The following is a 21,549-nucleotide window of genomic DNA, read 5'->3' as shown; positions in this document are numbered from 1 at the left end:
TGGGGACACATTTGTGTTTATGGCATACAGACAAAAATGATTGAAATGTGAAGAATAGTTGCAGCTGAGAACAAAACAGTCCACTGGGTGTATGTTATGATCAAGGCTTTCTCCTTCGCTGAAGTGTTGCAGGAAATGGTTATGGCTGAGTGGCCCATTATTTATGTGAGCAGCTAGAGAGATTTTATTTCTGGCAGGGGTCCAAAGAGAAGCCACGTAAGGGAAAAATAGTGAGAAAAGATACTGCTTAACTGACTGACAGCATCTTTTACTGTGACAATTACTGATAAAGTTAGGGAGGATGCATCTGCAGAGAGAATGAGAGACAGCCTGAGTCAGAGAAAAGCAAAAATCAAATGTGTCCTACATTTCACCACAGCGCGTCTGCCATCAAATGGAACCCGAGTTGTTTCGTCTATTTAGAAGCCTTTTGAATTATGACTGTGCTGCTGGGTTAAATTTTTACACTTTGCTCAATGTTGTTTTTGACTTGTAAGCGTAAGTGCGACAAATCTCAAAGGAAATTCTCTGATGAAAGAGTTTGGAGCATCAGACGGCTCTCCGTTCTGCTCTACCAAACACCACGAGCAAAACTGCCTCCAGACCGGCCCCCACTGTCACACGGAGCAGACACTTAGATCCTCACGCTTAAAAAAAAGAAGATATTCGCAGCTCTGTTGCATTAGGAGCCCGGGACCCCTGCTTTCATAAATCATTTCTCGGCCTTGATGGGAGGAAATCCTGACAGTCCCTGGGCACTTTTGTTTATGGAAGATTATGAAGAACAGAAGACAGCACATAAAGGTCCTGAAGCTTTAACTGCTAGACGGGGCTCTGCAATCCACGGAGCACAAAAGCACAAATCAACAGATTGCCCATTTATGAACAGCTCTGGTAACATGACCATTTTTTATGAGTGTTGGTTAATGGGGGCTGGCTGAAAGGTCACCAAAATGTCAAACTCAAGGTTTTAAAGTGTCCCATAAATATACCCTAGTGTTCTTAGTAACAATAAGAAAAATTCAGCTCTGTGAAACTACAAAACCCAGTCTTCTACTTCTTATCCAATAACCACCCACTTATACAGTAAGAGACTGATATGTAAAGCAAGTTTGTTGAGTTAAAATGACATTTAAGCAACCGATGATACCAGATAATAGGCAATCTAACATTGACAAACATTGAGTGAGTGCACAAGTGAAAACAACTGATTTACTTCTAAATGTAACAACTGCTGACTCTTTAATCAAAGTATATACAATCCTTTACTTGGATATCTAGTTTAACTAACACCATCTGCCTCTTTTGAAGATTTGTCTAGCATTACCTTATCAACCCGGCTTTGTTTCCAATTAGATTGATGAAAAGCTTATAAAAACAACATAACTTGTTGCTTATTTAATAGTCTGATGCATCGTTGGAGAAATTAGCTAGTCACAACTCTTCTACTAATGAATCATGATGAGATCATGATATCAAAATTGAGATTAAATGAATTGCTGTTAATAACATACATGGCATTTGATGGCTTTATTGCTATTTTTGTATTCTAGTTTTTGGGTCCACATGTTAACTAACAATAAAGTATGCTTCTAACCACATGTCGAGAGCATTAGATCTATACGTTTGTGACTTTGTTTGAGAATGTTTGAAATGTTCATTGGAACTATGGTTTTGGGAAACACTGAATTGTAAGTTTATGTAGGTGATGACAGAAATTGCGAACATAATTGGCTAATGATGCTTTTTGGAAACGTATCCTTAATGTAAGAATGTGACCTTGATTTTGGAATATTTTTGTATACTATAAGTAACGAACCAGGGAATTAGGATTGGTTAGCATTGTAAAGGTAGTTACTGCTGGTAGAAAGGACAATCAAATCTAGACTTTGAGAAAAAAAAAAATGCATTAATTGCACATGTAAGTGTATAACAACTAACGATAATTCCTACCTTACAAGTAGTAATACAGTATGTACCCTTACGGTACTACTAAGAAAGATGTCCCTCTGATGGTGCTGCCCCAGTTATGAGCTGTTGTGCCCCTAATGGTACAGTTCTTTTTGCATTTTTGTCTGAGATTGTAACCATATATTCTAAAGAAATGGAGATATTCCACTATGTGGTAGATGTTTTTAGTGAATATTTTGTGTGTGGGGGGGTTGTGGGGAGGACTGTCTGCTGCCTTTGACACCACAGCCCAGAAGAGTTAAAACTGTGAAGACTGTTTAGGACTGTGAGTGATTCTGTCATATCATATGTCAGCAAAGTAGCTATCATTAAAATCAATGGGAATGCTAACAGATAATTTTTTCCCAGGTATTATAGACTTGCTTGCATCAGACAGTGTCTATAGGTTTTAAAACATCAAGTGATAAATAGTATAAAAAAGGTGAACAAATCTGGATTTTTATGAGTTGCTAATCAGTGCTAGTTCTATCCTCTAACTATCCTAGCTGTATAATTTGCACAGTCGGTTTAAAGACTGGAATTTCGTTAATTAAATGCTTACTTTTGGCAAAACTCTTGAAAAAGCACTCCGCCTCACTCTCTCACAGCAGGCTTTTATGTTCAGTGGCAGTTGAGTTTTTCTCACTCTCCATCACTCAATATGAGTTGCATATAGTGAAGGATGGCAGTAAACTTGGGAGTTCTCTCTCCACAGTATGTCCTACCCTCACCTTTACAAAGATGTATGGCAGCTGCACCATTATGATAGTATCCAAAAAGAAGACAACATGTTTTGGGGGATCTCTGTTGAAAAAGACTGTAAACCAGGTGGGTAGCTTTTCTCCTAGCCCCACAAAATTTAAAAAAAAGATATATGAAGCACAGCTCTCACAGAAGTCACTTTCAAACCAAGCAGCAAATCTGTGTGGGGAACTCCTGAACATGGAGATTCCTATTGACATGACTGGATTTCAGACAGCAAAGGTAAATGTATCTGCCCCTTTAGGTAATCTAAAAACACTGGAAGTCCATAAGATGTTCGAGTGTGCTTGTGTTGTGTCACCTTGAACAGCCAGGAGTTTGTGAGTCTGTATGATGATACAGAGCTGGAGCACCAGCTGGGGTGCGCTCTCCAAAAAAGTGGCCAGTAGGTGGAGCATGCTGACGTCAGCGTACTCGTACACCATCCTCCAGTGGAACCTCCAGCGGTCATTCTCTCCGCTCTGCCTGCTCCTGATGCCCAGATAGATGGTGTGGAAGTACCTGTGCGAGACACAAAGAAAGCCCTTTATGTTGGTCTCCGTGCTGTTTTGTAAACACAATCTGCTGTGGATGGACCGTTTTGAACTGCTGATGAGTTATATTATTTCATCTCAAAATGATTCAACCAAAAATGGAACATTATTTCATTGTAATATGAATAGTTAAATACTGAATCCTTTATAATGTATTCAGACACTTTCCACTAATAGGACACAAAATTGCATCTTTGTCGTTTTTATTTCATCTTTAACAAATAAACGGTGAAAGAAGGTGTTAACTGTTAACTGTTAACACTAAAGGAAGCGAAATTATATATTTTAATGTTTTTGTTATGTTTTACTTTCTTTTTATATTTTAAAATGAGAAACGTTTAGTTTTAGTTAGTGAAGTTTTTACCACAGTTAAAAGAATATTACTTCAACAGACTGAGAAAAGTTGAGTAGATTAACATCTCTTATGTGGGACAGGCCAAGATTTCCATTTTAACACGGGACTACAGACATGTGATGTATTTAATAAAAGCTACCCAGATAACGTACTCTATCTAGTTCTCACAACAAAAACACGAGACGTGTGTCTGCAACGCTTTTAAAAAAGCCATGGGACACCAAAGTGTTCTGTATAAATGGAAAGTGCCTGTAACTATTACATTTAAAGAAAATAAAGAAACTAAATTATTAAAGGTCTGAGAGTGAATCTTGGTGAGAACCTCTGCGGTTGGAATACAGAGCTCTTCATTTGCTTGTAATAAAGTGAAACAGCTCCTATATATCTATATTTACCTTTCTAATCTTCCTTCTATGATTTTAAAAGTAAATTTTAATCTTTTAATGTGCACCTTTGCAGTAAGGTAAAGAATACAGGTAAGCTAAAAGTTATTCTTCATTATACATTATACCCTCAAATAGTATATATACAGACATTTAACAAAGAAACCAAAAGTGAATCTATAATATGCAAAAGGCTATTACTATATTCACATGTGATAACTTGGTTCTTAAGACAATTGGATTTAGCTTGCTGTACTGAAAGAATTTCTCATAGGCCTACTTACTATAAATCTTTGCTGCAAACACTAATTGGTCAATTTGTAATCAAATCTATATTTTATGGTACCAACTTGACAAGCTGCATGCGGAAATAATCTCAATCAAATTCACTTTTTAAAGGTCTTGCTCACAAAAAGGTGGGGAATCTGTAGGAATTGCTGTGGCAACACTAGGCTCTTTGCAACAAAACAAAGTTGAACAAACCCGCTGCTTTCACAGGAAAAGAAAAGGCTGAATGTGACAGTCTGTCGCAGACAAACACACTCATAATGAGCGACTGCGACACAAAGATCTTTTAAAAGTGCTGTGTCATCTGCTAACAGTAATGGATTGGTGGTGAATGGTGTTAAAGTCTCTCAGTCAGAGGTTAGTGTGATGCTAAAGGCATCTGCTTGCAGTGATGTGTCTTTGCCAAGTGACCCGTCCCTGCGTTTTCCCCAGAAATCCCCACTGTGTAGTTTACCCTTTGACCCTAACAGGCATACAGCCAAGAACAGACACATACTTCCACTTACACACACTTATTCTCTCTCCCCAGAGATTCATTAACAGCAAGTTAAGAGCACTGCATCTGCTTGGCTATCACCTTAACAAGAGGGTTTCCCCAAATCCATTGGCAATCAACAGTATTTTTATTGAATATGAAGAAGAAGAAAAAAAAAAGGAAAAAAAACAATGTATTCAAATGCTTATGGGGGATATAGTCTTGTTTGCACAATGTTTTGTCATTGATTTCTTTGCGAGTGGCTGCCGCCCACTCTGTCTGCCAGATTCTCTCTGCTACAGTTTGTACTTTGATCATTTGTATGCAAAGCATGGTTTTATAGTACACTACTTGCCGACTTCAATCAATTCAGAGGCAATGAGTTTACAAGTAAAAGATAAAGGATACGTTGACTTGTGGACAGAAAAAAATAGTTCACTGAGGTAAATGTGGAGCATACATTCATATCAGACGGAAACAGCATGCCTTGAGGTATTGTGTTTGTTTCTTGAATATAAATGCATAGAAGACTCTGTATCAACAACTTGCCTACCTGTTATTCCTTCATGCTTACTCTAGATCAGTGTTTCTCAAGCACTTTGAAATGTTGAACCTGTTTAATCTATACTGTTGAATATATAAACAATTTATGACTTAAAAAATATTAAAGCTGTCCAAAGATCACAATAATTTATAATAATGAATAATAACAAATATAAAAAAATACTATTAATTTGTAGCCATATGTATACACACACACACACGCACACACACACACACACACACACACACACACACACACACACACACACACACATTTGCATAAATAAATATATAAACCTGAATTTATGACTGAAATACTAGAGCTGTCAGAAGACTAATTTGTAATAATGAATAAAACAAATAATAATTTGTAGATGTTTTGAAAATAAATTATTTAAAGAAATAATAAATATATGGAAGAGAAGAAATTAGTTTTAAAATGTTAGGGCTGTCAAGATAATTTATAATAAAGTTTATAACAATTCATAACTGTAAAAGAATTAAGAAAATAAATAAATACATACATACAAAAACCAGAAGTAATGATTTCAAATTTATTAGTGCACTCAAAATAATTTATAATAATTAATAATGATAACTGTAAAAACATAATTTGTAATAATAAGAATAATTAAATGATTGATTGATTTAATTAATTAATGATGGATATTGCAGTGTATTTCCCAAACTGCTCCATTACATAGGAAGCTCAAGTCTCTTACTCATCCACAGTACTGATTGTTTTTTGTGAATCATTGCAATAATAGTAATTTTAATAACATTTATAATTATTCAGGATGATATTAAGTATGAGTTAACAGAAGCACATTTCTGGTCTGGTGTCAATGAAGCTGTGATGGCGCTGTGTGGCTACGTAAGATAAAACGGTTAGGAAACGCTGTTCTAGATGTGTCAGGTTGGATGTTCACGGTCTCAAACCATGGCCTATTTTTTGATACTGTCTTGCCTTTGCAATGTGTAGACCTAGAATACAATTCATGCAGATCCTCAACAGATAGCAGTGCTAAAAACACAAAGGGCTAATGATACTCTTAAATAAAACACAATTCACCCAAAGGCACAAGTAAAGACACCATTTAAAAAAATAGATGAAGCAATAATGGCAGATTAAGTCTTTAGATGGTGGTGTTCTCTGGCTCTGCCATAGTTTCAGTAGTGACTAATTCAAAAGAAAACCATGACAAAAGTACCGCAGTCGCCTGGTGCAGAGCAGCAGGGTCGCAGTATGATCTTCCGTCTGACCTTAAGAATGGGCATCTGTCCAGCTTCTTTATCAGATAAGTGGGTTTCAAAAGAGGCCTGCGCTTGAAAACTTGCAGTCTCCTGGCATTTCCACCACTCACCCTAAAGGCCAAAACTAAGAGAGGCCTCTCATATGGCTGTTGTTTGGATTTCAGATAAGCCACGGGTTGTCTATGTTTCCGTCTCTGCAATATGTATCCCCTTCTTATATGGTCCACCTGAAACCATGAGTCCAAGAGGTCTGGCCAGCCACTGCATCATATTACTGCATGCTGCTTAAAGCATGCTATCTACCAAATCCCCATTCAGAATGGGATTGGACAGATGTTGATGTGCATCCTCTTGCCTTGAAGGGTGGGAATTAACATTAAAAAAGCTAAATTGCTTGAGGAAATCATAATGATTCATGCATACATTCAGATCACAAATCAGTCAAAGACCACCGTGTGCAGAGGTGGTTAAGATATTGTAATGAAACCTAAAAGGTTTCTTTTCCCACATTGAAAGTCCAGGAAACCAAAACTTAGAGGATCCAAAAGGTCATAAAGACCTAAAATAAATCTTTTCACTATATAAAGCGATGATATCTTTATACAAGACTTGGGATAAAAATTCATTTTTCAAATTGTTTGGGAACTATTTGGATCTTCTGAATTTTGGTTACATGGACTTTTTGTTCCTCGTGTACATACTATGTACTTATTATAGTAATTACAATAACTATGTAATAACTAGGTACAACCCTGAACCTACCCCCAAACCTAACCCTACCCCATGTAGTTACCTTGTGTTACCAGAACTTTCTTAGATAAATACACTGTAAGTTCACTATAAGTACATGTTAGTACACGTACTGAAAAATAAAGTGCAACCGACTTTTTAATGCAAAGAAAATGTTTAAAAGATTCAGCAAACTCATATGGCTTTGGAACAACATGAGGGTGCGTAAATTATTTAAATGTAGAATTTTCATTTCTTGGTGAAGTATCCCTTTAAGTAACGATAATGTTCCAAACATGTACTTAACATGTATTCAAAAATTCATATGAAATCGCAAGACTAAAAAGGATGCCAGAAGGCTTCAGATCTATAATTGGAAAGCTAAAAACACACAATGCACACACATGCCTAGAGAAATCCAGTGAGAATGACATCATACAAACCACATGCCTACATGCTAGTCCCATGCACGAAAGCTGTTGGTTTGGTCATGTTGATCTGAGGCCTGTAGCTATGCACTTCCTATCTCAAGAAAAGACGCTACTTCTTCCTGCTGACATTTTTATCCTTCTCTTCAGGCTAGGGGCCTCCTTTTCATCACTGTCTCATTTAAACTCCCCAACCATTGCCGCTACTGGCCATCACATACACACTCACAAGTGCATCATCCCTTGGTACAGTATATAGCTCAGCACTTCCCAACCTGCCAATCAGGCAGTGGAAAACAGCCTTGTGAGACCGCTTAGATTTGTTTGTACTTTTGTTGTCACAAGTTGCATCATATTTTAAAAGCTTTTTTTATAAACTGCACCAATCACATATCAACCTAAAAAAAATTCCTTTGATCAATCCCTGATCTTCTCCTTTAATATTTAACCACTGACAATTTAACATTATGGGTTACAAACAAATGAGGCAACCTATTGAAATATCTTCAATTAATATTCATTTAAACACATTTTACATTTGTACGGTATATATAAGTATATTTTATACATGAAAATGAATGAGTAAATGTTGTTCTTTATAACTATATAAATACTGTATATATATATATATATATATATATATATATATATATATATATATATATATATATATATATATATATATATATATAACAAAAACAAAACCATAAAAAAAAACAATTCCATAAAGCTCCAATGTTGTTTTCAACACTGATGATCGTAAGATTTCTGAATATGACTTTGAAGACTGCAGTAAATGTATATATATTTTTAGATAAATTGTCCAGAACAGTCCAGTGAGAATGACATCATAACAAACCACATTTCTATGTGTTAGTCTTATAGCCTTAGACATCACGCCCTCAGACCGCTGGCTGAACGTCTTATGCACATGGCACACAAAAGTGGAAACACTTCAGGAGTTCCGAAAGTCGTCATTGCATTGGTTGAATTATACAGGACTTCCGGGAGATGTGTGTGTCACATTCTTTAATGTTCCACATGGAAACAAAGATGCGTGATGGCAAAACCCCTAACGAAAAAAGAAAGACATCGCGTTTACAACTGTGACAATGAGTGCCCATCGGGATCAATGAAATGCTCGATTCACAATTGTTTTTTTTCACAATTTCACGGCACAGAACCCTTAAAATACATACTGGTCTGTTATTGTGGCAACATTACCACACCCTAAACATGCCACAAAATGAAACTAACTGTGATTGGTTGTTTGACATGTCAGTTAAATGGCCTCATAGGTGGGGCTTGGCCAAAGAAACCTGCTGTGGATTCCAGACCTTCAGCAGTTAGTCTGAAGGTCTGGTTATACGAGAGACTATAAGGACCTGTTCAATATAGCTGATGGATTGGTGTTTAAGGTGAATTCATCTTAATTAAGATTTTTTTTCTCCTCAGTCATCTCAATACAATCTCTCTCTCTCTCTCTCTCTAAATTGTATAATGTTTCGCAATATTATTTTTTCACATCATCATTTTACTTGATGAAATAAATGCAGCCTTGGTGAGTATAAGAGGTTTTAAAAAAACATTAAAAAAAGAAACATTAATTTTTTTTTAATGGTAGCCCATATGAGGTGCCAGCACTTGAGTTTTTTATCAGTACATCTGAGGATCCTGAATCATTGGACTGACACTCCATTCACAGACCAACAAGCAACGGCAGGATCTGTGGGCAGTGGATGGTTATTTCAGGCTGAATGCATATCCTCTTGACCAGGGAATGAACCCTCCATAGTACGCTTACATTATGAATGGGGATCGGGTCATTGTTTATTCATAACAGTTCGATTGAGGTTCCTCTTTTTCGATTGAAGTCTCTCTTTTTTTTTTCCCGCACACCAAACAAGTTTATACACAGACATACCATTTCTAGGCAATGACACTATATTGTTTTTGACTAGTTTCACTTATTAACCACTAAAAATCACTTGTTTGGTCAGAATAAACTCCTAAGAGTTGTTAAAAGGTATTTTATTCATGTTTCCAATTGAAGCATCAGTGAAGTTTGCAGTGTATCCGTTACGGTCAAATCATTCTTCCTCTTCAAATGTAGCCCTTGCATTGATATATGCCTGACTCACAGGTGGTCACATTTATTGAGATTCAGAGGAGAGAAACTCAATCAATAAAGCTGCACTGGACCGTCATGGTGAGAAATCATATGCTCTTCTATCCACTGAAGTTAAACCTACTATAACTTCAGCTGATTTGGGTTTATACGCCGAGGTTACTGAGTGACATGCGTTTCCAGGCAGACTTTTCACGCCTGGAAGAACTTGACCTGTTAATGGCAACAGGAGGAGCAGGCACAGAGGAACAGGACTTTGCTTTTATAGTGGAAGGCGAGCGGGATGGCATGAGTGACAGCCACAGACGTTCTACATTGCACACAAGGGAGCGCGCCTGTTCTTCATCTGGTTTCTGGGCACCAGGGGTCCACGTGCTTCCAGAGGAAGGATTATGCTGTGCTGGTCTCAACACACAAAATAACTCGCATTAAAACTCTGGAAAGAAAGTGCAAGTTTTTGAAAAAGCACCTTGATGATTAATTTATTGCCAGGCAATACTATATACTGTTTTAAAAGCAATCTGCTAGAACCCTAAAAAAAACAAAACGTCGGCAAGTAACGGCTGTGACGATGATTTAACAGCCATCATCACTCATACAAGTGAAAGATTACACTCACAGCAATATGCTGGCGATGCATGGAATGCTGCCTGCTCGACTCCGACCCGCTGTAAAGTAATATCAGTATCACTGTGTAGGCAGTGTGCTGTCACACAATGGTGGATGGACTGATGCCACGCTCTGATGGCATGTAAGAGACGGCTGGGAGGAGTGTTTGATGTACTGTGTGCTACTCGAACTGTGTGGCTTCGTCCAGCAGTCGCATGAGTCGATGCAACTCTGACCTTTAGTGGTCTTGGACTACGATACAAACCATTTAAAGCATAAAGCCTCTTGACCTTGCTGCTTTTCTGTCCGTGTAATGCAAGATGAGTAATTCCAGCATTCAACACTGTCCCTTCCTGTGGAAAATGCAAGCAAATCTTATCCACCCTACCAAGCCAAGCTATACAAGAGTGTTTCTTTAAATTATTATTAATGAAAGTTTGGGCTTGGTAAGATTTTCAATGCTTTTGAAATACTTCTCTCATGCTCATCATGGCTACTTGTATTTAAACAGTAATACTGGGAAATATTATTACAATTTAAAATGATTGCTTCCTATTTTAATATATTTTAAAGTGCAATTTATTCCTGTAATGGCAATGCTTAGTTTACATAAGCCATAATGCCAGTCTTCCTTCAGAAATCGCGTCTGCTCCCATCCAACCTGACAGAGCTTGAGAGGTGAAGAGGCGAGGAGAAGAATGGGCAAATGCAGTGGAATGATTTTATTTTATCACATTTTTTATACATTTGCAAAGATGTTAAAAGTTTTTTTTTTTTTTTTTTTTACAATTATGATGTATAGAGAGTAGTGGAAAAAATAAATAATTTAAAGCAGTTTAACATAAGGCAGCAAAAAAAAAAAAAAAAAAAAAAAACTTACAAATTATTGTATGAATATGAATTCACTATTGCCTAAAATATCCAGGTTTTGGCATGGTTTTCCTGTTTTCATACTTGCCGAAAGTAATGACTGAAAAGTAGTTTGACCAATAACATGGAGGAATTGAACATAACCAACCAATAAACTGATGTCATACAACGATCGGTCTGAACAATGCTGCTTCAAGATGAACACACTTAGTATGTACACGAATTTGCATCGATTTGACCGTTCTCTGTAGATCCCACTCTCTCACTCACCATGAGTGGTCGAAGGACTTGTAGGACGTCTCTGGGAAATAGAGGACATATGGTCACACTAATACTAGTATCTGATGCTGATTAGTAAATGGTGGACCAGTAAAGCCATGTTGTTCACTAGCAAGTTTAATGGATGAACCTGGTAGACTAGTTACAAAGCTTGAACATAATCCCTGAAGACCAGAGTCCAAAACACATGCTTCACATGCTAACGCTTCCAATGTTGACCAGTCTTTTCATCAGGAATGGCACTCAGTGTACCAACACAATAAACGTCTCAAGACATAGCTAAAAATCCAGCGTGGCAGCAGACATAAGTTTGGACTGAAAATCTAAACTTCCACACGGCCCATGGGGCTCGTTGCAGACAGGATGCCAGAATTCAATATACTTACACAGCTGCCCAAAGCCCATCCAGTGATAAATGTTTGCTGTCCAGTTGCCAAGAAGGACCGACTCATTCCAAATCAATTGTACCTTGTTATTCAACAATTACACCCATCTTTTTGCTGCATGATGATGGAAAGAAGGTCACTGGCACACAAGGCATCATAAATACTCACCGGCGCTGAATATTGCTGTGTGCTAAATTCTTGACATGGCCCATCTTTTGTGCATTTACCAGTCACTGCAGGAACGTAAGTTAGAAGCTTGTGAGAAGAACTGCTTCAGCAAAAACTAATTTACAGTGGGAAAATGTCCATGAGTGACGGCAACACTGCCAGCCAAAAATACATCAAAAATAATATCAGCAACAATTGTACAGTTGGATTCACAACAGGCCCAATGTGATAATTTGGGAATTTAATTATTACTTATAACAGATTCATAATAAACATTCAGTTCCTTTTAATTTATTCACACACCCACACCCCAGACATAATTCAATCAAATGTGATTTGGTTTTCAAGAGCACACATTTAAAAATGACTGTATAATATCCTTTAATTATGAGATTAATAATGATAGCAGTTAGGCATGCTGCTTAATGGAAGCTTAAATCTCACAAAAAATGCTAATTGGGAGGGTGGAGAATTAGTTTTTGGTTGTCTGATATGCAGTTGGTTTAAAATAGATCGGTCGGCAAGCCATGGTGAACCAATGTCATTCGCAGATGCCAGAGGGAAGATTCAGCCGTGTCATTAGAAGTGTGATGCCATGACAACAGTTCATAAATGAAAGAACAAGAACAGTGAAGAGAAAGATGACAGGTGAGTTGCCCCATGCACACAGTGACCAAATACAACCTAATGCAGGGGCTGCTGGGTAAGTTCTCTCCCTGACAAATGTAGCCTTCAATAGATGCACGGAGAGCCAGTTACTCCAGGCTAAACCACTCTCAGAAACTGGTGAGCTGTTTATGACAAACTCCCAAAAAGGACTTCCTTTTAAATTCAAGCCTCCCTCCATATGATTGTCCATAAAACTCACTCACAATCAAATGTTGTCCCATAAGTCACATAAACAAGCAAACTACTTTCCTAAAGGAAATACAAGTGCTTGCAAAAAAAAGAAAAGAAAAGGGGGGAAAAATGTTTACAAGCTGCATGTGCTGCTTCATCACTGAGAAACATTAGAAGACATTTACAAGTTTTATATTCTACAATGGATTGATGGTAAATACCTGTCATTCGGCACTTTTTTTGTTTTCTGTCTTTTAAAATATCTCATTGTAGAGGTGGGTGATTTGACTTAAATCTTATACCATGAAATGAGTAATTTTATTTCACGATAATGATCATAAAACTATAAATAAAACTATATCATATTGATTTTCTCCCTTTTGTTTTCTGATTAACATGAATGAGAGAGGAATATTAAACTGCTGTCACTTTAAGAGCTGCCTGGATCTAATAAACTGTTACATGTGTTTTCCTTCTCATCTGTTTTCTTTCTTTTAAGACCTAAATTACTATTTTAGGATACTTGCAAAGATGGACATTTTGACACATACAAATATGTGTATTTAATTGTTCAAGGCCAATAAAAGGCACTCTGGCACTCTGACCTCTCTGATAGCGCAAATATAACTGAATGTGTTTAACAGCTTAAAATTACTTGTTTTTTTAAACCGCAATGCTTAAAAACACGTGAAAGCATTAAAGGGTTAGTTCATCGAAAAATTAAAATTATGTCATTAATGACTCACCCTCATGTTGTTCCAAACCTGAAAGACCTCCGTTCATTTTTGGAACACAGTTTAAGATATTTTAGATTTAGTCCGAGAGCTTTCTGTCCATCCATTGAAACTGTGTGTACAGTTTACTGTCCATGTCCAGAAAGGTAAGAAAAACATCTTCGAAGTAGTCCATGTGACATCAGAGGGTCAGTTAGAAAATTTTGAAGCATCGAAAATACATTTTGATCGCGTCTGACAGAAACGGTTCTTGACTCGAGAACGAGGCAATCGTGTTCATCTTTAGTTCTCTCTTCACAGCAGTTCAGTCAGTGTACTGTTTGAGTAAATTAATTACTCTGGGATTTTGTTTTAACTCAGAGGGAGTGTCAGCCACATTAAAAAAGTTAACAGCTTAATTCATGTGTGGATTAATGCATATTGGAGATGTGAACCATTTAAAAAAATTCAGTTCGATTTGGTGAACAGTTTCAAGAAGATCAGGTTACATTGAGTGATTCGTTCGCGAACCAATTGTCACTAAACTTCAGTGTTTTGAACTCGCTCATAACAGACCCGGAAGAGAAGACAATGCTTAATAAAGTAGTAGTTTTTGCTATTTTGGGACCAAAATGTATTTTCGATTCTTCAAAAAATTCGAACTGACCCTCTGATGTCACATGGACTACTTCAAAGATGTTTTTCTTACCTTTCTGAACATGGACAGTACACCGTACACACAGTTTCAATGGAGGGACAGAAAGCTCTCGGACTAAATCTAAAATATCTTATACTGTGTTCCGAAGATGAACTGAGGTCTTACGGGTTTGAAACGACATGAGGGTGAGTCATTAATGACATAATTTTAATTGTTCGATGAACTAACCCTTTAAGGTTTTCGTGACCACGTAGGACAGCACCATCACATGAGCGTGTAACCGTGTTATTTCCACCCCTACTATTGTGGTGTGAGAAACCGCTGCTAACAATTCGGTATGTGAGTGAACTGTCCAAATGAATCAAACTGAATCCTTAACAATTTCAGACCTTTTTGCAAACCCATCTGACTGATTCTATCCAGCTGATAGACAACACAAATGACATGATAATTCTAATTATTCTCAGATTGGTATACTTCAATCCCACTAACACAAAGATTTATCAGTAATATTTTATTGGGACAAAATGGAATTTGACTGAGGCTCGTGCCCCAGTAAATGAGTCTAGCAATACCCCTTTGGCAAAACACATAAGAATCAGATTCACTGTGCAGTAAAAACCACTCTAGTGATAAACAGTTGGCTTCTGGGAGTGAAAACCTCTTAGTATTGAACCATAGTGTGCTCTATAAAATGGTTAAGGCGAGACACTGCAGGCAAAAACAATGTTTTTTCAAGCACCTGTCAATTTTGAGATTTTGGGCTTTTTGGTTTTTCATAAAGTGCTTTTTCAAACTAGTGTAAGGAAAACATCCAAAAGACACTGTTAAGTGTTTCTTTTATAGCACTTTATCTGTTTGTGTCAATAGATTTCAATTACAATACATATTTTTAAAGGCCGTTTTCTCAAAATGAGTTTTTTCTTCAACACTGAGCCATAAATCTCAACTTCAGTAGCACGTACACACACCAAACTTGACATTTTTATTCCTGTCTGTATTCTGAAGATTTTTACAGAGGGATTTGTTCATATATATTTTCCTTGATTATATACAACATTTTATTCCCCCCAAAATTGTGAAAATATATTGTTTTTTGGCTGTTCAAAGTATTTTCTGAATTATGGAGTGACAAAAAAAGATAACCAGAATTCCCTCTGTAAAAACATTTGACTCTAATATGTCAAAAAAATTTAACAAAAAATGTGAAACTGACTTCATCTAGTGTTCAGATTTTTGTACTAGAAATGTATGCAAATTAGCACATATTTCATTAAAGAATGCCTCATTTGCATATTTAAACATAACATTTTTGAAAACATGTAATACAAAAAATGTTTGCAATAATCAATGTAATCAATCAACTGGGTAAGTAAGGTGATAACTATTAGATATTTTTTTTTCCCTATTCACCTGCAGTGTCTCGCCTTAAGTATGTGAACAGAATACAGGACCAATCATTAATCAGTATGCAAATATATACAAGAAAGAAGACCAATCACAGTTCAGTATTTAAATACTACAATGACATCATAACAGTTAGCTATCAACACATTATCACTCATCCTCAAAAAACAGTGCTGCCATGCAAAACTGTAAACAGAAAAACTAACCATGGCATACAGAATAACTGAAGCTAGCTCTTTTCTTTTGAAGTAATTAAAATATCTTTCATCGTCACACTCAATCGTGGATTTCCCTGAAACCATGTCTATTCCCGGTTCTGATTAAGAGAAATGGTTGTGTGAGAAAAACGCAGCAAAAGTGCAGAGAGCAGGAAAGACAGTGTGTGTGTGTGTGTGTGACTGTGAGACTGTGAGTGAGTGTGAGTGTGCACACATGAGTGATTTAGAAAATTACATTCAGCCTGTGGGAACATCCAGGCACGTTCCAGTGGCCTCAGAGCACTTCTCAACTCGCTCATCCTGCCTGATTCACCTTCACCACACTCTCAGTTAACGGTCCCACAGGAAACACTAGAGACTGGGCCACAACCCCATGAGTAACAAATTCAACGGCCCTTAAATACAACAGCGGGCGATTAACGAACTGATTAATATTGATGTGTCAATGCCAGCTGATATATACAGGATGCATGCAGTAGAGCATAATATCTGCTCTATATTTTCAAGCCGGCTGACGTTATACACTCAATTTGACCTGGGTTAGACCTACGGTTCTGTGTGATGGATGATCAGATTTTCTGTAAAAGCGCTGTGTAAAAACACAAAGATGGGCCAAGAAATAGAAATGTACATTCATTAACCTTCATTTGAGAGCACAACAATAGTCTTTCTAAGTAAACCAAAGAGGACTCACAGGAATACTCCACTTACGCGAACGAATGAATCACTCGGTTTTGTTCATCTCTGATCAGGAAGGCCTCTGAATAACAAATCAGCCTTTTGCCTCCATTTAATCCTTGTATCTTTATTTCTGCTGATAAGAAGGCTATACAAAAGGTCACAGTAAAGCACATATCAGAACTTAGCTTTTTCTTACTCACTTATTCATACAACCATTCATCGATCAACCCCTATCTGAACTCTACTGCTGAACACAAATTAGTGTTCCCTTCAGGTCGTGAACAGTAGCACAATAGGCCAGTAACTGAAATTTATATTTATATGGCACATGTGTTATGCTGTATAACATAATGAAATAACGTACGTAGCCAACTGTGACATCTGTTTACCGTTCAACCCCTAATATATCAACAATAATCAAAAGTTTTTAGGAAAAATTCATATCACAAAGATTTCAAAAAGCTGGTGTCCTTAAAATCCTCTTTTAGTCAACTGAAACATTTAGCCTACTAAAATCAGATGCATGGTGTTTCAAACCTCCCTTATTTTGAATTCCAAATTGCCATTACATCTCTAAAACTACCCCCTGTTGAGGAGCATTTCTTTTTAAATATCTCCGACATAAATATGCAAACATTCATCCTTGCCTCTGAAAACCACAGGACGCCATTTAATTCTCACAAATGATTTCTTCCACTTTAACTCAAAGCACCCCTTTCCCTACTCGGCCTGTCCACGAGATGTCTGGGATGTTGTTCAGGACTGATGATATTGTCCTGTCTCAGTGCTCCTCTGTTCCACTCAATCACTGACTGACTGTCAGCTGTAGATCAACACGCCTGATGAACAGACAGACAGAATCATTCTGACACTCATGTATAACAGATAATCAAATGGATATCACTGTATTATTAAAAGGAAGACATCATAGACAATGCAGTAGCTATCAGCACTTAAAATATCATCCTTATCTGAAATGACATGTCTTAAGAATAGGGTGCACTTACTTTAAAAAGCATTAGTTGCACAAATCCCAAAGTTTATGAAGTGCAAAGTGTTTATGTAGTGTTAAACAATTATTAAACAAAACATAAAAATGAAGTCGTTTTAAACATAACATCCCCCACAAATGGTAATGTGGTATTTTCCTAACTAAGACGACTAATCATTTTTGAATGTATTAAATAATTCAAATATTTTTTCATATTGTTTTTAAATATAACACTACTAATTATTAAAATAGTTTAATATTTCCAATTGATTGTTAGCAATAAAGACAACAGCATCATATAAATCATGGCATTATCATTCTATTTTATCATAAAGGTCAAAAAATGTCAAACTTTATTTAAAATGTTATAATTGGTTTAGTTTGGCCCTGAAGCTATCATTCACCCTTTTGCTGAAGGTTAAGGAAGTTATTTCACCTTCCATTTCATTTAGGCAACTGAAAAGTAAAAAAAAAAAAAAAATTACTTCAACTTTCTTAGGGTCCTATCCTTGATCCTTTTCATGGAATGTGCCACATACTGTACTTTAGTTTATAAGAAGAGGAAGCTCAGAATAGGAGAGGTCCCTCCGTTGGGCTGTCATAGTTAAAGGTGCGTTTCTATGCTGGTCAGTCTCTACACAGAAATAAATGGGACTCAGAGATCTCACTTCTAAGGCCACCTGAGGTTCCCGTCCCAGTTATCATCAGTACTTTTCCTTTCCTTTTCATTACAAATAAACATAATGAGGCATGAAATTAAGTTCCTCTGTTGATGGAGTATTTGAAAATTAAATCTGCAAGAGACCATCACCATGATGGCCTTCAGATGGACAAAGCTTTTTTTGCACATGCGTCCTTCCAGTAAAATACTTTACTTTCGTGAATTTTTTTTGCAGATCATAGCACTTAGCCCCCTTGACTTGTGCATTCATGAAACGTGAGATCATGTGATGGCGGCCCTGGCCTCACAGCTCACAGCTCTACTAACACACACAGTGTGCTGCCAGTCCTTCTTAGCTGAGCTCCAGCTGCACACGTGCGCCAGCCGAGGCTGTGATTTTTGGCAGTCAAGAATGACGTAATTAGCTTTGCTGCAAAAACACACACACACACACACACACACACACACACACACACACACACTCTCAAAGGTGAATGCACTGCAATGCAGCTCACATCCCAAAGGAAGCTGAATTGGAATGACAAGAGGAATTTAATAAAATTGTGATTCAAAGAAATTCAACAGGTGATGCATTCCTTAAAAATAATGCAATGTTCTTCTATCCTGGTCTACACAAGTTAAGTAAATATGATGAAATATAAAAACTAAATACATTTTTACATTTCATCAGAATTATTGAGACAAATCAAGATAATGTCACTTCTCAAGGTTTTAGATTTACTGTAGTCACACAAAACCACGTGAAAGACTATATTACACATTTATTTAAGCAGAATATCTCAATAGAGATCGCTAAACTCCAGCTTATATGTTTTCTGTTTTCAGCTTATCTGCATTCTTTCAGTAATGTAGAAAGAATGCATGCTTATGGTTGTTATGTTGGAGAAATTAAGGAAACCACTGGAAAGAAAATATAAAAAATTGACAAAAAAAGCTCTGATTAGTGCATTTTAAATCCCAATTTTGCATTCGGTTTCTTACAGAATTCAATATTAGTTGGAATAAATTGTAATTTAAAAGGCATATCTCAGTTCAAATCTGAATGGCACACAATGTTTAGGACAGACAAGGTGAAAGTAACCATGCTCTGTTGAGACTATCTGTAGCAAACGGTCCACTGAAGGTGAGTTGTGATGAACCCAAGTGCAGCATTTATTCAAACAAAGTGAAATCCAAAATACAAACAAAGACTTGACTTGAATAGACTTGACTTAAACAGACGTGACATTAGTGATGGGCAAGTACGAAATACTGCTTCATGAAGCTTCGAAACAATTACACTTTTTTTTCAATTTCATGTTTTGGAGTGCGTATCAATCTGGCCAGATCACATAATTTTAGCAAGTGAAGCTTCGTTACATCACACTGTTCTGAAACGTTTCAAGGGCACCTCATGGTTCACTACTAGGGGGTGTTGATCTCAAAGTGAACCCATGAACCATTTCTGGTTGCCCAGTTAATAATGTGACAAAAATGTTACTATAAAAAATAAAGAATTCAGGGCCAGATGTTGTGGGTTAAACAAAGGATAACTTCCCTTTAACACATGGCTATATACACTGAACAAAATTATAAACACAACACATTTATTTTGCCCCCATTTTTCATGAGCTGAATTCAAAGATCTAAGACTTTTTCTATGTCCACAAAAGACCTGTTTCTTTTGAAATATTATTCACAAATCTGTCTAAATCTGTGTTGGTGAGCACTTCTCCTTTGCCGAGATAATCCATCCACCTCACAGGTGTGGCATATCAAGATGCTGATTAGACAGCATGATTATTGCACAGGTGTACCTTAGGCTGGCCACAAAAAAGGCCACTCTAAAATGTGCAGTTTTATCACACAGCACACTGCCACAGATGTCGCAAGTTTTGAGGGAGCGTGCAATTGGCATACTGACTGCAGGAGCTGTTGTCCGTGAATTGAAAGTTAATTTCTCTACCATAAGCCGTCTCCAAAGGCGTTTCAGAGAATTTAGCAGTACATCCAACTGGCCTCACAACTGCAGACCACGTGTAACCACACCAGCCCAGGACCTCCATATCCAGCATCTTCACCTCCAAGATCATCTGAGACCAGCCACCCAGACAGCTGCTGCAACAATCGGTTTGCATAACCAAAATATTTCTACACAAACTGTCAGAAACCGTCTCAGGGAAGCTCATCTGCATGCTTGTTGTCCTCATCAGGGTCTCGACCTGACTGCAGTTCGTCATCGTAACCGACTTGAGTATGCAAATGCTCACATTTGATGGTATCTGGCACTTTGGAGAGGTGTTCTCTTCATGGATGAATCCCGGTTTTCACTGTACAGGGCAGATGGCAGACAGCGTGTAGGTGAGCGGTTTGCTGATGTTGACGTTGTGGATCGAGTAGCCCATGGTGGTGGTGGGTTTATGGTATGGGCAGGCATATGTTATAGACAACGAACACGGGAGCATTTTATTGATTAATTTTGAATGCACAGAGATAGTGTGACGAGATCCTGACTCCCATTGTTGTGCCATTCATCCACGACCATCACCTGATGTTGCAGCATGATCTTGCATGATGATTCATTTGCATGGCCAGCATACTCACCGGACATGTCAACCATTGAACATGTTTGGGATGCTCTGGATCAGCACATACGACATCGTGTTCCAGTTCCTGCCAATATCCAGCAACTTCACACAGTCATTGAAGAGGAGTGGAACAACATTCCACAGGTCACAATCAACAACCTGATCAACTCTATGCGAAAGAGATGTGTTGTGTGTGGCAAATAGTGGACACACCAGATACTGACTGATTTTAGAACCCACCGGAACACCCACTACAGTAAAACTGAAGATTTTAGAGTGCCGTTTTATTGTGGCCAGCTTAAGGCATGCCACACCTGTGAGGTGGATGGATTATCTCAGCAAAGGAGAAGTGCTGACGAATACAGATTTAGACAGATTTGTGAACAATATTTGAGAGAAATATGTTTTTGGTGTACATAGAAAATAAGTCTTAGATCTCTGAATTCAGTTTATGAAAAATGGGGGCAAAAACAAAAGTGTCGCTTTTATAATTTTGTTCAGTGTAGTTTAAAAAAATTTGTTAAATGCAGTACTTTCAACCTAGAAATCACATCAGTGAGCATGATTTCACCGAGTACAACATGTTCCTGGATCTACATCCTTGTTGATCCAGGTACAACATTCCAATCAATCCACTGCAGCACCTGACCTA

The 21,549-nt window shown here is 37.3% G+C and overlaps 1 protein-coding gene across 1 annotated transcript in view; it reads right to left on the bottom strand.

Annotated features, from left to right (window-relative positions):
• xkr4 (XK related 4) overlaps positions 1-21,549 on the bottom strand; it is a 55,327-nt gene that overhangs the window by 13,002 nt on the left and 20,776 nt on the right. The window contains exon 2 of the mRNA XM_026205984.1: positions 3,014-3,213. Within this exon, the coding sequence (XP_026061769.1) occupies positions 3,014-3,213 (200 nt within the window). The remainder of the gene's footprint in view (positions 1-3,013; positions 3,214-21,549) is intronic.

The sequence above is a fragment of the Carassius auratus genome, chromosome 27, assembly GCF_003368295.1.
Source record: "Carassius auratus strain Wakin chromosome 27, ASM336829v1, whole genome shotgun sequence".
In the NCBI taxonomy this organism is placed as follows: Eukaryota; Metazoa; Chordata; class Actinopteri; order Cypriniformes; family Cyprinidae; genus Carassius; species Carassius auratus.
Note: the sequence above shows the minus strand (reverse complement) of the source record. Positions and strands in the feature narration are given on the sequence as shown.